Source organism: Zootoca vivipara, chromosome 9, assembly GCF_965207765.1.
Source record: "Zootoca vivipara chromosome 9, rZooViv2.hap1.1, whole genome shotgun sequence".
NCBI classification, from domain to species: domain Eukaryota; kingdom Metazoa; phylum Chordata; class Lepidosauria; order Squamata; family Lacertidae; genus Zootoca; species Zootoca vivipara.
In genome coordinates this window covers 42,794,586-42,808,749 of record NC_142592.1, presented here as the reverse complement: position 1 = coordinate 42,808,749, position 14,164 = coordinate 42,794,586, and the positions used below count along the sequence as shown (strand labels likewise).

General features: G+C 47.4%; 1 protein-coding gene across 3 annotated transcripts in view; it reads left to right on the top strand.

Moving 5' to 3' along the window:
• Window positions 1-533: 533 nt before the first annotated feature.
• Window positions 534-14,164, top strand: part of MGAT3 (beta-1,4-mannosyl-glycoprotein 4-beta-N-acetylglucosaminyltransferase) — a 51,113-nt gene continuing 37,482 nt past the window's right edge. Inside the window, exons 1-2 of one of the 3 annotated variants that reach the window (XM_060279821.2) lie at window positions 534-1,291; window positions 7,331-8,503. Coding sequence is in view for 1 of the 3 variants with exons in the window: in XM_088652077.1 (XP_088508203.1) it covers window positions 1,181-1,291 (111 nt within the window). In the remaining 2 variants the exon portion in view is untranslated. The remainder of the gene's footprint in view (window positions 1,292-7,330; window positions 8,504-14,164) is intronic. The other 2 variants (XM_088652077.1, XM_035127160.3) reach the window with 2 other exon arrangements.

The following is a 14,164-nucleotide window of genomic DNA, read 5'->3' as shown; positions in this document are numbered from 1 at the left end:
GAGAGAGAGAGAGAGAGAGAGAGAGAGAGCGTTCTTTAAGCTGCAAAAGGCGCCGCCAATTGCTAGGCGTAGATTTCCACACTCAAATATCTGTCCCGGTTTGTTGTGGGGTTTTTTGTTTTTTGTTTGGTATTGTGAGGGGCGTGCGGTTGAGCTCGCTTTGAAGATGGTGGGGAAGCCCACCCTCGAATCCTACCTAGATGCAAGAGAGAGAGAGAGAGAGAGAGAGAGAGAGAGAGAGAGAGAGAGAGAGAGAGAGAGAGAGAGCGAGCGAGCGCCTCTGGGGGTCACGATGATGCTCGGATGACTTAATCCCTCTCCTCCCGACGAGTCCTTTCTCTCATCATTCCCTCCCCCGCCCCCCCGCCTGCTCCCTTCCCTACTTTGCGTCGGGGTAGGGGGCGGGATATTTTTAAACCGGAGGAGGGACGGGAAGGTGGGGAAGGAGCTGCGGCGATCTGGCTTGGCGAGGGCAGAAGGAGGGTTTTTTTGGGGGGGAGGGGGGCTGAGAAGGAACCTTCAGGGGCAGGACAGCGGGCGGAAGGGGCACGGACGGACCCTCGCTCTCGCGCACGCAGGGCTTTTGAATGACTGCAGCAGCAGCAGCGGCAGCAGCATAGAGACCTGCCAGGCTTGGCGAGGCGGGAGGGAGGGAAGGAGAGCAGCCCTCCCAACCTGATCTCTCTCTCCCCGTTAGCATCGGGCTCCCTCCTTTGGCGGCTCCGAGGAGGAGGCGGGGGAGGAGCCTCGGCCGCATTATTATTAGAACTATTAGTATTATTCTTGCGCGAGGAGGTGATTCCCCCCCTCCACGCACACATTCCCTATTTCTGCCCAGATCCATCGCCTGCCCCGCCTGCTTCTCTCTCTCTCTCTCTCTCTCCGCCTTCACATAATCACCACCATCTTCATCATCCTCCCCTCTCTTCATCCTGCGTCTCTCTCTCTCTCTCCTTCTTTCTCTCTCTCTCTCTCCCCAAACCACGCTCTCTCTCTCTCTCTCTCTCTCTCTCCCCAAACCACGCTCCACACCCCGGTGTGTGGGTCGCTCGCCTCGCCCCCTCCCTCCCCTGCAGAGGCTGCTGGTGGAGCGGGGGAGGAGGAGGAGGAGCAGGGAGGTGGAGGGCTTTCGCCCCGGCTGAGCCATGCCGGGGGGCGGCCACGGCTGCCGGAATCAGGGATGGGGCGAGAGGCTGCTGCGGAGTCCAGCATCTCCCCACCGGGGGCCCGCGAGGCAGAGGAGCCGCCGCCGCCGCTGCCGCCGCCGCTGCTGAAAAACAACGGGCGATGGGTAAGTGGGAGCAGCCCCCCCTCACTGTCCCCCCCCACCCGCCGTCACGCTCTCCTCTCCGGCCCTCCTTCCCACTTGCACTCCGAACCCCCCACTGCCCATCTCACTGCCACCCTTTCCTACCCCATTCCACCCATCTTCCCATTTGACGTGTGTTCCCATTCCACCCCACATCGCTCCTGACCCCAAGGGTCTCCCTTGCCACTTGTGCCTCCTCGCTTCGTCCCTCCCACCCCGCACCAGGTCGTCAGATCTTTGTGTATGATTAGGAATGGGGGGGGGCCTTCTTTGGAGGCACAATTATTTTAAGACTGTAGGGGTGCGGGAAGAGGTCACAATCAGTCCATTCTTTGAGTCTGGGAGCTAATGGTGGGGGGACCAGACACTCTGCACCATCCATCCAGGAGGAAACTCCCAAGTGTTTTTGATCTTTCACTTCCTTTACTTCACTTTGAGCCTTAGAAATAATTGGTGTGTGTGTGTGTGTGTGTGTGTGTGTGTTGGGAGGGTAAGGGGTGGCATCGCCCCCCAATCTCTGCTGCTGCTTGTGATTGTAGTATGGGGGAAAGAGGGAACTGGGGGGGGGGCAGTTCCTCCTCATTAGCACTGTAGAGAAACGACCCACCTGTATCTGCAGGGATGGCTAAGACATGACCAGAGGGAAGATGCTGCCCCTTCTGAAAGACCATAACCTCAGCATCTCTCTCTCTCTCTCTCTCTCTCTCTCTCTCTCTCTCTCTCTCTCTCTGGAGGGGATGATGGGGATCTCCTGCATTCCAAATCCAAGGCTAGATTGCAAGCCCACTCTGCCTTTCCCACCCTACAGAGAGAGAGAGAGGGAGGGAGATGCACCTCAAAGCAAGGCTGGGAACCTACAAGCGCAGGCACTGCAGCAACAGCCCATCTGCTGCCCAGCTCTCAATGCCAGGAGGGCACTGATGGTGTATTTGTGCCAAGCCTGCACCGTGCTATAGGCAGTAAATAAGGGGGGGGGGGAGAGAGATGAGAAAAAGAGAGGTGCGATTTTGAACACTTATTCTATAGAATTAAGCACAGAGGTTTTCCTTTCCGATTCACTCCCTCAAGCATATTGCTCATTGTGTTGTTGATTTCAAATGATCCCTCGACAGGGTTTGATACAGAAGCTGGGCTTCTTTCCCTTGGCTTCTACTGTACATAGGGCCACTGGCAATGTCTGAAAATGCACAGCTAGACAGACAGAGCTCTCCCTCTCTGTATATTGTGGTGAAGGAGGGACCACCCCATGCTGCTCCATCCCAGGGTGATGTGATTGTCTGCAGGAGCACAACAAAGGTGTTGTGGTGGTGGTGGGGAGTGGAGCCTGTGCTGCAGATGTAAACCTACTTAGGCAGTATTATGGAAAGAAGGGGCAGGGAGAGCAAGCAGGAGGGATGGAAGAGAAAGAAGACTTGGGCCCCCAGCCCCCCATAGCTTTCCTTTCTTCCGGGATTTGTGGGTTCTACCTTCTGGGTTCTCTTCTTGGGCCACATTAAAGTTGTTCTCTTGGCACCTTTTCAGGACCACTAAGTAGATCAGTCAAGAGCAAATATTCCCCAAAAGTAGAATTTTCACAATTAGGAAAGCTGTCCCCATCATCAGCAAGGACAACAGAGCTTTTTGCCTGTTGGAAGTTCTTCACACAAACCATCTCAGTAATATTTAGAACAGCCCTGTTAGGTAGGCCAGCATTTTTATCCCCATATTTGTAGGCGGAAGGCCAGTGGTGGCTTGCCAAAGACAACCTGGTGAGTTTGAGTTAGATCTGAACCAGGGACATACTTGACAATCATTTATAGGCTGCTTTTGCACATACTGTATGTACATCACATGAGTCAATGGACCATGGCTGGAAGTGGAATACATGAACTTGACTACACTGAAAAAGTATAGCATCTGAGTTGGGGCATTTTGTGATATAAATAACCATTTGTTGTGATAGATTGCAGCTGACTCTTTCACACATGCCAGCCATCACTTGATGTTGCAGTCATCATGGGATGAGCTTGCATGTTGAGCTAGACCTTAGGCTGAGAGTGTTACTCAGTTAACCAACAAATTTCCTGGAGGTTCAGATGTGTTTGTCCCCCGCCACTGCTGAGAGTGGAAGGGGCTGAGTCATCTGTAAATCCCAAAATATACATACATTTCAGCAGAAACTGAATCATCCACAAGGCTCACTACCTTCCCATACATTGGAGCACAGGAAGATGCATCCTACCAAGTCACACTGGCAATTGACCAAAAGGTTGCTGGTTCATGGCCACCCAGGGATGGCAGTGGGCAGGATTCTTGCATTGCAGAGGTTGGACTAGATGACCCTCAGGATCCCATCCAGCTCTACAATTCTCTGATTCTGCATGCAAAGCATGTGATCTACCATTGACCTATGGCCCTTCCCTCACCTACAGCCCCTCAACTCCCTATATAGCAGAGCTCAGATCACGAGGAATCACAAATATCAAGAAAAGCAGCCATTCCCCCCCCCATTCCTTGGAACTGCTGTGCTTCTCCCTCCACACCAACATTTTTTTAAATGACACAAGCTTTAATGGACTACAACCCATGCCATCAGATTCATTATGTGCTAGTCCCATGCACATGCTAGAGTGGTGGGATTGTAAGCAGAAGAAAAAGTAAATGCAGGAAAGCAGAGAGGCAGTGATAATTATGTGATGAGCAGAGTGGCCACACATTCCCAAACAAGTCCTTGTGTCACCTGGAAATTCCTCATTTAATTTTTCCTATTGATGATCTCTTTTCCATCTACGTTATCTAATCCAGGCATCCCCAAACTTCGGCCCTCCAGATGTTTTGGACTACAATTCCCATCATCCCTGACCACTGGTCCTGTTAGCTAGGGATCATGGGAGTTGTAGTCCAAAACATCTGGAGGGCCGCAGTTTGGGGATGCCTGATCTAATCCACCAAACTCTAGTCACTATAATCTATAGTACCTTCCCCTCCCCCCTGAGCTGGATGGCAGGGCACACCATAAGGTATGTGATCCATGTGCGCTGCAAATCTGGGGTCAAATTTGACATCGGCTAGGAACTGACTGCATGGGTGACATTTTCTCAGAAACTTGAAAATAGTACAATAGGGCTATCACTGCCTGTTGGTATGCGTGCTCTCTTTTTTTCTATCCCTTTGGTCCAGCAGAATTTGCTTGAAAAATCTGCTTTGCCTGTAGTGGGATGGATTGGGTTTTTTTTTTTAATATGCATGTTACAATGGTTCTTCTGTACTTCATTCAAATCTCTGAAAGACTGTAGTCAGTACTCAGCCCGGATAGAAGAGGGGAACATAGGAAGCTGCCTTATATGAAGTCAGACCACTGAGCCACCCATCTCAGTGTTGCCTTCACAGACTGGCAGTGGCTCTTGAGGGTTTCATTGCAGGATTCTCTCCCAGCCCGACCTGGAGATGCTGGGGATTGAACATGTGACCTTCTGCATGCAAAACAGATGCTCTACCACTGAGCTATGGCCCCTTTCCTTGAAGTCCCGCCTCCAAAGATAAGTTCCATTCCAAATAGAGAAGTAAAAGTGGGGATAATCTGTGCAGCATTTGGTGAGACAATAGAGACAGGGGCATTATAAAACAAACAAACCCTAGGTCTAGAAAGATGGCATTTCGTCTGTGTCTTTTTGAGGGGAGAAATGCCCAAATCTTCTCTTCCCTGATGCCCTTTGAGAATCCTTGAGTCTCTGCAGTGAAGTCTTGTTGTAAACAGTAGACTTGGACTGAAGCCTACAATTACCACAGGCTGTGGCAAAGCTCCCAGCCTAGTAGCTGGACCAACTGACTCAAGGTAGCTTTGCAGTAGAGGCAGGAAGTTTGCTGCAGGTGTGACATCCTTTCCTGCTGGGGTGCTGTGCCAGATAGCTATATCCCTTGGTTTGGATTCTGCAAATATGCAGACGACCCAAAACTGGATGCAGAGTGCACCCAGCCGAATACCGGAGAGGGAACCTGACCAATTTTCCCTGCAGGTGCCAGCTCACATTAAGAAGGCCCTTTCCCAGATTGCTGTCCAAGCAGCTGCTTCTAATACCATCATGTTTCTTTGCGTCTGTGGTGCCTGCTTGAAATGCCACCGTATCCCTCAAGCACTTTGAGCTGCTTCAGGGACATGCTATGGCCTCTTCCTTATAGACAGACAGACATGCAGCTGAAGAAATAGGTTTTTGTTGTATTGCATCCTAGGATTTATTTTGATATAAACACACACTATACTCATGAAAGACAACCAAGAGACTGGAAACTGAACACACTTTGTCAGAAATCAGAGTCTCTTAGGTGTAATAATTTTCTATCCAAATTTAATGTGCTTATCAAAGTGCTGGTTTAGGGTTGTTTTTCCATTTGTTCTTATTTACTCCTTGTGCTGTATTTTTGTGGGCATGTTTGCATAGTAACCTGAAAGTAGTGCATGCACATTACTATGGGATGTACACAAAACATACAGAGTGGCCAGGGACTAGAAGACATTTTAGGGTTGCCAGCTTTTTCTAGCACGGTTTCTATACCTATTGCAGGTTTGGGAGAAGCCAAATTTAGCTGGTGAATGGTTTTCTAACTCCAGTGCATCTCCATGCTTTGCCTGCTGAATTTCTGTTTGGCACAGGAGCCATGACGAAAAGAAATTTGGTAGCCATGAGAGAAACTCAGCAATAAATAATTTTAAAAGTTGGTTAAAGAAATTCTTTTTTTTGGATCTTTTAAAAGAAAGGTTGGATAGATAGCCAATATAAACTCACTTTCTCTGTTCCTTCTGAACCAGAAGAGGCAGCTGAGATGTTAGAAAGGTGCTTGGTGGCTGTGATGGGCTGAATGTGGGCCAATAAGTTGAAGCCGAATCCTGAAAAGGCAGAGGTGTTTGTTATGTGTCCCAAGTTCTCACATCCAGAAGGTGGGAAGACAATCTGTTATGGATGGATTTGCATTGCCCGGGAAGGGCTGGTCTGTTGGTTGGGGGTGCTTCTGGATTCAACACGGTCACTGAAGGCTCAGGATACCTAAGGGGATAACAGTGCCTTTTTGCAGCTACAGCCGGTTCACCAGCTACAGCCTCTTATGGACAACAATGATTTGTGCCCCATGCTCTAGGCCAGGCATCCCCAAACTTCGGCCCTCCAGATGTTTTGGACTACAATTCCCATCATCCCCGACCACTGGTCCTGTTAGCTAGGGATCATGGGAGTTGTAGGCCAAAATATCTGGAGGGCTGCACTTTGGGGATGCCTGCTCTAGTCACTTCCAGGCTGGATTATTGCAGTGCACACCTATGTGGGACTGCCACTGAATACAACATGGATTCAGCAAATGCCAGAGACACATCTCTTTGTCCTGGACTTTGACACCTGAGATGTGTGTTTTTGGGATCCATCTAGAATGTGAAGCTATAGCCAGAAAGTTTGCAGCAAGTTCTTGTAGGTGTGGGACTTTTGTAAAAGCAGAACCTCCCTTTGTTTGATCCTTGGTCCATCACCACCACTTGACTCTCCCCTAGCCCATCATGTAGCACGATCTCCCCCAGCCTGGTGCTCTCCAGCTGTTTTGGACTACCACTGACTGGGAACTAATGGAAGTAGTATAAAACGGCTGAAGGGCATCAGGTTGTGGCAGGCTGAGGAAGGCCTCTAGGGCATCTCCATCCTTCCTTATATTGTACCTTCTGGGCAGCCACTGCAACCGTTCTGTGGAGGATCTGACACACTACCAGGCCCTAAGAAATGCTCCATGTTTCTATTCGCCCTTGACCTAAAAATGGCTAAATATGCATATACCCAAGATCTACGGTTTTACTTACTTCACAGCATCTATACTGCTTAATTAAATAATAACAATCTCTTGAGCGGTTTACATAAAATAGTAGGAACGTCTGATATACTTGAACAGTTAAGGAGTGTGTATATAACCTGATTGCAGCTTATGCCATCTCTCTCTCTCTCTCTCTCTCTCTCTCTCTCTCTCTGTCTCACACACACACACACACACACACACACACACAAACAGCTGTGTGTTAATCTTTTAGCTGGGGGATAAAACTCTGCATGGGGACAGAGGTCTTATCAAGCTGCCGCTGAATTTCCTGTCACAAGCTTTCTTAAGAACAACATCTTGAAGATAAAAAAACAAAAACCCAATGGGCAGATTGGATGAAGGAATGGAGTCGGTGGGGGGGGGGGCAGGATAAGTGCCAGTGGTGACTATCCGCCCAGGAAATTCTCCTGTAAAAGCCCCATTGAAACAGTCAGGGGCAGTGGGCAGAGCTTCCCCAGAGGGCTGTGACTAACAGTTGCCAAGGCTGGCAAGGCTCGAGGTGGGGCCGCGCTCTCTGAAACGGGCTCTTTGTACATTGTTGGAATCTGTGACCGGGTCAGAATGGGATACGGTTTGAGGAGGAGGTGGCAGTGCCGAGGAAGCCTGGCACAGCCTGCAGCCATGCCAGGGTGGGTGGGTGGGTGGCAGGCCATTGCCTGGCAAATCAAGCCCGGCTCGTATCTCTGGGTCAGGTCATGTGCACCAAGGAGGACTGGCTTGCACTCACAGCGCATCGCCTGCGGTTGCATGCTGGTGGGCGTGCACAGTGCTTGCCCTTCTTCCACCCTGCTGGGGGGGGAGCACAAAGCAGGGGGAGAAGTACTTTCCGCTCGGTGTGCCACCAGGTTGGCAGGTGTGTGCTAGGAGTGGTCAAGCCATTCTGCTTTCCCCTCAAGGTTGTCGTGAGAAGAATGGCTGAGGGACATTGTGTCCCTCGTTTGTTGTTGTTTTATTTATGGACATTTTCCAGCATACAATAATACAATAAATAACAAACTAATCTAAAGAAAAATTAAAAGCAAAAGCAAAAAAGAGGGAGAGGGAGAGGGAGGGAATACAAAGCCCTCCTATCAGAGGTAGACCTTAACTCTTATCACAGATAAAAGCTGGCAAAGGCTCCCAGCTCTCACCTGGGAGCTTCCCTTTCTTCTCCCACCCTGGGAGATCTTCCCTTCCCTGCTTCTCAAACAGGGTCTTTCTCCTTCCATCCATCACTTTCCTCTGCATTCCCTCGTTAACTCAGAGCAGAGGACATCAAGAAACAGAACGAAACATAAGGAAGAAGAAAGTGGATAGAAGAAGAAAGAAAAAGAGAAAACTCAGGAAATTTAAACCAGGAAGGACACAGTCCTGACCCCAGTCCAGGTAACCAAGCTGGCGCCAGCATGGTGATTACTTCGGTCTAAGGTCCTGATCAAGTGGATTAATTGTGTATTGGCTTGAATCCAAGATAAAATTGACTAGTGGAGTTGCACTAATGGAGACGAGCCCTGAGGTGCCCGGAGCTCATTGGTAGAGCATCAGCTCTGCATGCCAAAGGTCCCAGGTTCAATGCCCTGCAGTTCCAGGGCTGTAAAAGACCCCAGGCTGAAACCCTGGAGAGCTGCTGCCAGTCAGTGTAGACACTACTGAGCTAGGTGGACCAATGGTCTGGCCCAATATAAGGCAGCTTCCTGTATTCACCCAGGACATAGAGCCATAGGCTCTGAGGTGTCTCTAGGCTGGCCTTTCTCTAGATGGGGGCCCCAGCTGTAGTTGGACTACATCTCCCATCATTCCTAGCCAGCATGGCCAGTGCTCAGGAATGATGTGAGTTGTAGTTCAACAACATCTGGGGACCCAAGGTTGAGAAAGGCTGCTCTAGAGTCTAGACCATTCATTCCCAAACTGGGAGAATTGCAGGTGTGCTGTGAAAATTAAGTGCAGTGCAGGTGTGTGTGCATAAATCAGCCTACTGCAGAAAGGTATGATATGCATTTGTTGCTCCACCCACTTTTGCCTGAGCCCCACCCACCACTGGCCTGTGGCCCCTGGAAGATTGCCCAGGATGCGATGTGGCCCTCAGGCTGAAAGATGTTCCTCATGCCTGATCTACACTGACTGCCAGCTGCTCTCTAGACTTTCGGGCAGGAGTCTGTCCCAGCCCTACGTGGAGGTGCCAGGGATTTAACCTGGGACTTTCTGCAAGCAAGACAAGTGCTTTAACCTCTGAGCATCACCCCTTCCCCAATGTGCCACCTTCATTCTCCACGTCGACGGAAGTATTGCTTCTGGAATATGCTCTGTTCCTCATGCCCAAAGAAACACTTCCCTGTCTGTGAAACGGACAGCCTCCATCCTTAAAGAAATGAGCAGCTTCATTTGCCAGCTTCATATTATCTGCTGCACCAATGCTGATTTTTGTTCTAAGGACAACACGTTGATAGTTCATTTTAGAGAATTTCTCTAGGAAAGTGCATCACAATAAGCAACCCCATTAATTAATGTGAAATAGCTAAGGTGGCTAACAAAGTCAAAAGAGCATTTAGAAAGGAAGTCATCAGTTTAAAATGGCACTTAAAGCATAACATAAACTTCCTAGACCTGACTTCTGCTGTGTGCAAACCTTACCTTTAAAGCACATCCCTGCCGGTCATAGAATCATAGAGTTGGAAGAGACCACCAGGGCCATCCAGTCCAACCCCCTGCCAAGCAGGAAACACCATCAAAGCATTCCTGACAGATGGCTGTCAAGCCTCCGCTTAAAGACCTCCACCACACTCCTTGGCAGCAAATTCCACTGCCGAACAGCTCTTACTGTCAGGAAGTTCTTCTTAATGTTTAGGTGGAATCTTCTTTCTTGAAGTTTGAATCCATTGCTCCGTGTCCGCTTCTCTGGAGCAGCAGAAAACAATCTTTCTCCCTCCTCCATATGACATCCTTTCATATATTTGAACATGGCTATCATATCACCCCTTAACCTTCTCTTCTCCAGGCTAAACATACCCAGCTCCCTAAGTCGTTCCTCATAAGGCATCGTTTCCAGGCCTTTGACCATTTTGGTTGCCCGGTCCCACCAAAGTATCCTGGAAACTAGGTTGCTAAGGGTGCTGGGGATTGTAGTTCTGTGAGGGGCAAACCACCATTCCCAGAATTCTTGGGAGGTTCTTTAAATGTATGATATGGGCAGTCTCCATCTCCTAAACAGCAGATGAGATGTTGTGCCTGGATTATCTCATGTCTACTTGAGACTGCAGGTCGGAGCTCACACGATTGAATGGTTGTCCATCCAAAGGAGTCCTAAAACTAAATGCCTGGTAGAAGGATGCTAGCCTAGCCTTCTTCCAGCATTATTCTTTTTCTGTAAGCACAAAATCCTTTTTCTTCATCATGTCATCAGCACCCTATCATGTGAACTCCCAGTTGTATGCCAAAGTCATAAACAGGTTTATGAAAAGTAAATAGCCCTTCTAATGATGCCTCTCCCTGGCTGTGGCCTTTCAGCCACCTAGACTCCTGATTCATTAGGGCTCACTTGAAAGTTATGGCTGCTGTAGGTTTCATAGTGACAGCAAATGTTTAATATACACAGAAAGGAGCCTGCAGTATAGACACACTGTCTAAAATGTCTTTAAAGTCAACAATCTTTTTATGGATGATTGTTGTGTTGACTTCAGCCTTCAGCCTGGTAAGGATACTAAACAAATAACTGAAAACGAACAATATGAGGAAAGCAGTGCATCTCAAAGGGAGAGGAACTCTGAGAATAATAAGCAATTAGCCCAAAGACAGACAGAGATTGCTTTAAAATAAATTTCTACAAGCTATTGTTATAACTTGGAAGGCAGAAATCCATGCCAACCTGCCGCAGCTCACCCAGATATCTACCAGGAGATCCAAGGATATCTTCAGCCTGCTCCTGATTGACAAGAGTTCTCTGCTTGCTGTCTCACCCTGCCCCGCTCTAGACCAGCCCTACCATTAGGCAAAAAGTGGGCAGTGGCCTGCCCTGGGGCCCCTAAACTAGCCCGCTGACTTCAGATATGCTATCCTGGACAGTGTTTATGTTAGTTGTAGGTTCCAGTAGGGCCAGCCTGCCCATGAGGTGGACGGAAACAGATCATGGGGTGGCAGAATCCCACACAGTGGTGACCCTGCGGGCACCCTGCCATCTCTTGCTGCTGCTGAGGTTGTGTGGCTGCAGTGGCTTTTGCCAATGTCTCACGAGATCTTGTGGAACTTGTGAGAGATCTCAGGAGATCTTGTTGGAAGCCACATCTCCAGAAAGTTTCCAGTTGGGTTGGCTTCTGTATGTTGCTTGGGTAGGGCGTGCCATCTTCTCCTTTGCCTCAGGCAGAAATTTTCCTACACAATTGGCAGTAGAGCAGGTGATGCTGTAGGAAAAGAATTTCCCAATAGCAGCCTGAAGGCTACATAATTTTCTTGTCTTCTCTCTCTCTCTCTCTCTCTCTCTCTCTCTCCTTCCCTGTTAGCCTTTAGACACGAGTGAGAACTACCTTCAGATATCTTTTAGGGGTGAATGATGAGTGACATATTGATTATTGAATCTCTCATGGGTAATCAGTTGCTGGGTTTTCTGCTATTTTCTGTTAGCTGTTTGTCTTTTCTAGTTAGCTGTAATTTCATCTTTATTATTTTATTATCTTTATTACCTTTACTATTAGGTTGTTGTTGTTGTAGTAGTAGTGGTAGTAGTAGTAGTAAAGGTTTTGCTATAATCTGCCTTGTGGACTTGGTAAAATGGGGAATAGATATCTTAAATAAATATAAGACTTGGAAAACAGTTTGAAGACTGACATGGTAGTCCTAGATTCTGTTACTTGCACATTAGCCTTATTGATTTGCTTGGACTTAACTTCCAAACAAATGCAGACCCTCCAAGTGTCCCTATTTTCCAAGGACATTCCTGGATTTACAGAAGCTGATTTGATTCCAGAATGTTCCGCCTTTCCTTAGGACGCCCCTATTTTTATCAGAGAAATGTTGGAGGGTATGGAATTATGCAACGACCCCCCCCCCCAAGCAAAGGAGATAAGTAACTATACAACCTTTAGAAGACACCTGAAGGCAGCTCTTTAGGGGAAGCGTTTTAATGCTTAATGTTTTATTATGTTTTATCTATGTTGGAAGCTGCCAAGAGTGTCTGGGGAAACCCAGTAAGATGTGTGGGGTATAAATAGTAAAAGCATCGTTATGGAATGGGATGTCCCTATTTTCATTGAAGTAATGTTGGAGGGTATGCAAATGTGTTTTAGGAGCTGAGTGGACAAATAAATGATTGCGAGCCTAATAATGTCTACTCAGAGGTAAGTCCCATTGAATTCAGTGGGGCTTACGGTACTCTCAGATAACCAAGTTATCTACCTATGGTAGTTTGGAAGCATGGTAATTATCACGCTGAGGCAAGGAAAGTGGGTGCAGAAGAACTTGGGCATTCTTGGCAATGCTCTTAAGTATACACTCCACTTCTTTGGGGAATGCAAAGCAATTAGCAAGCACTGGGGGGGAGGAAGCGTAATTAGCTAAGGAATCTCATGTTTGTGGCCAATTTGCATTAATCAGCCCCAGGTGGGAAGGAAGTAGCACTACCACCATTTCACAGAATGGGAAACAGAGGCTCTGTAGAATGTAATTTACTCTTCTGAAGAATACCAGAAGGGACCAACATCCAGTCTACTAACAGTGTAATGCTATATGTGTCTGTTTAGAAGTATGTCCCATTGATTTCTGAGACCTACAGTACTCCCAGCTAGGTGGGTAAAGGAGTGTAGCCAGGAGTTTCTGGGTAATGGCTCAATCAAAGAAATAGAAAAGCAGCTTCTCAATAGGTAAGAAGTGGGGTTTGTTCCAGTTTAACCTCTCTACTGTTTTTATTTCTTTTCTTTTCTGCTCTTATCCATTCCTGTTCTTTCCTGGGATCTTCCCAGAGTTTTGTTTCCTGATCAATGCAGCCTTACTTACATTAAGTAATTAATTATACCCTAAAAGTGAAACCTATGGGCCATGTTACCAAGGGAAATTAATCTGCAATGAGCATCCTCTTCCTGTATTTTTAAAGAGTACAAATTTGGGTGGTTGTGTTCCTTGGGAATAATAATTAGTGTTGGAGGATAGTAAATGTTCCTTTTTAAAGATTTGTTTTGCTTGCAAGTATCAGGATGTTGTCTTACGTTATTCAACAGTTGAGGCTGACGGGTGCGTTTTTTACTATTGTAAAATCTTTCCAGGTATAGGACTGAAGTTGCTGTACTGTATACCCTTTGCTTCAGAGTAGTCCCTATTGACTTCAGTGCATAACCAGCTGCCTTTTACTGAGTCGGGTCACTGCCCCATCTAGTTCAGTACCATCCACACCAGTTGAGAATTGCAGAGGATTTTGGCAGAACACTTAATGGTTTTTGTGACCGTTGTAGCATTTGTAATGTACTATGCTAGATGCTGTGTGATTTTAACTGTATTTTTATTTCTCATGTTGCGCTGAAGCATGGGGAAATTCTTTATTTCTTGGCGTCAACAGTTTGCCAACATTAAAAACAAATATATTAAAATTGAACTTATTGATCCTAGCCACCCATTAACTTTATTAGATAAAAGATGACAGCAGCTTATTAATGAGTTTACCCAACACCAAATAAGCAGCTGTGTGTAACTGAAGCGTACTTAACCTGAAGCGAACTTTCCCATTGAAAGTAATGGAAAGTGGATTAATCCATTCCAGACAGGTCCGTGGAGTACTCAAACTGAAGCGTACTTAACCCGAAGTATGAGTGTAATTGGTTCTGGAAGTCTGTACTTAAACTGAAGCGTACTTAACCTGAAGCGAACTTTCCCATTGAAAAGTAATGGAAAGTGAATTAATCCGTTCCAGATGGGTCCGCGGTGTTTGTAAACCGAGGTGGTTGTAAACTGAGGCGGTTGTAAACCGAGGTATGACTGTACTTGCAACTTTTGAAACAAGAACTCTCACTCTCTCCCCTACTAGCATATATGGAAGCAAACTCCATTTATTTATGGCGTTTATGCTGC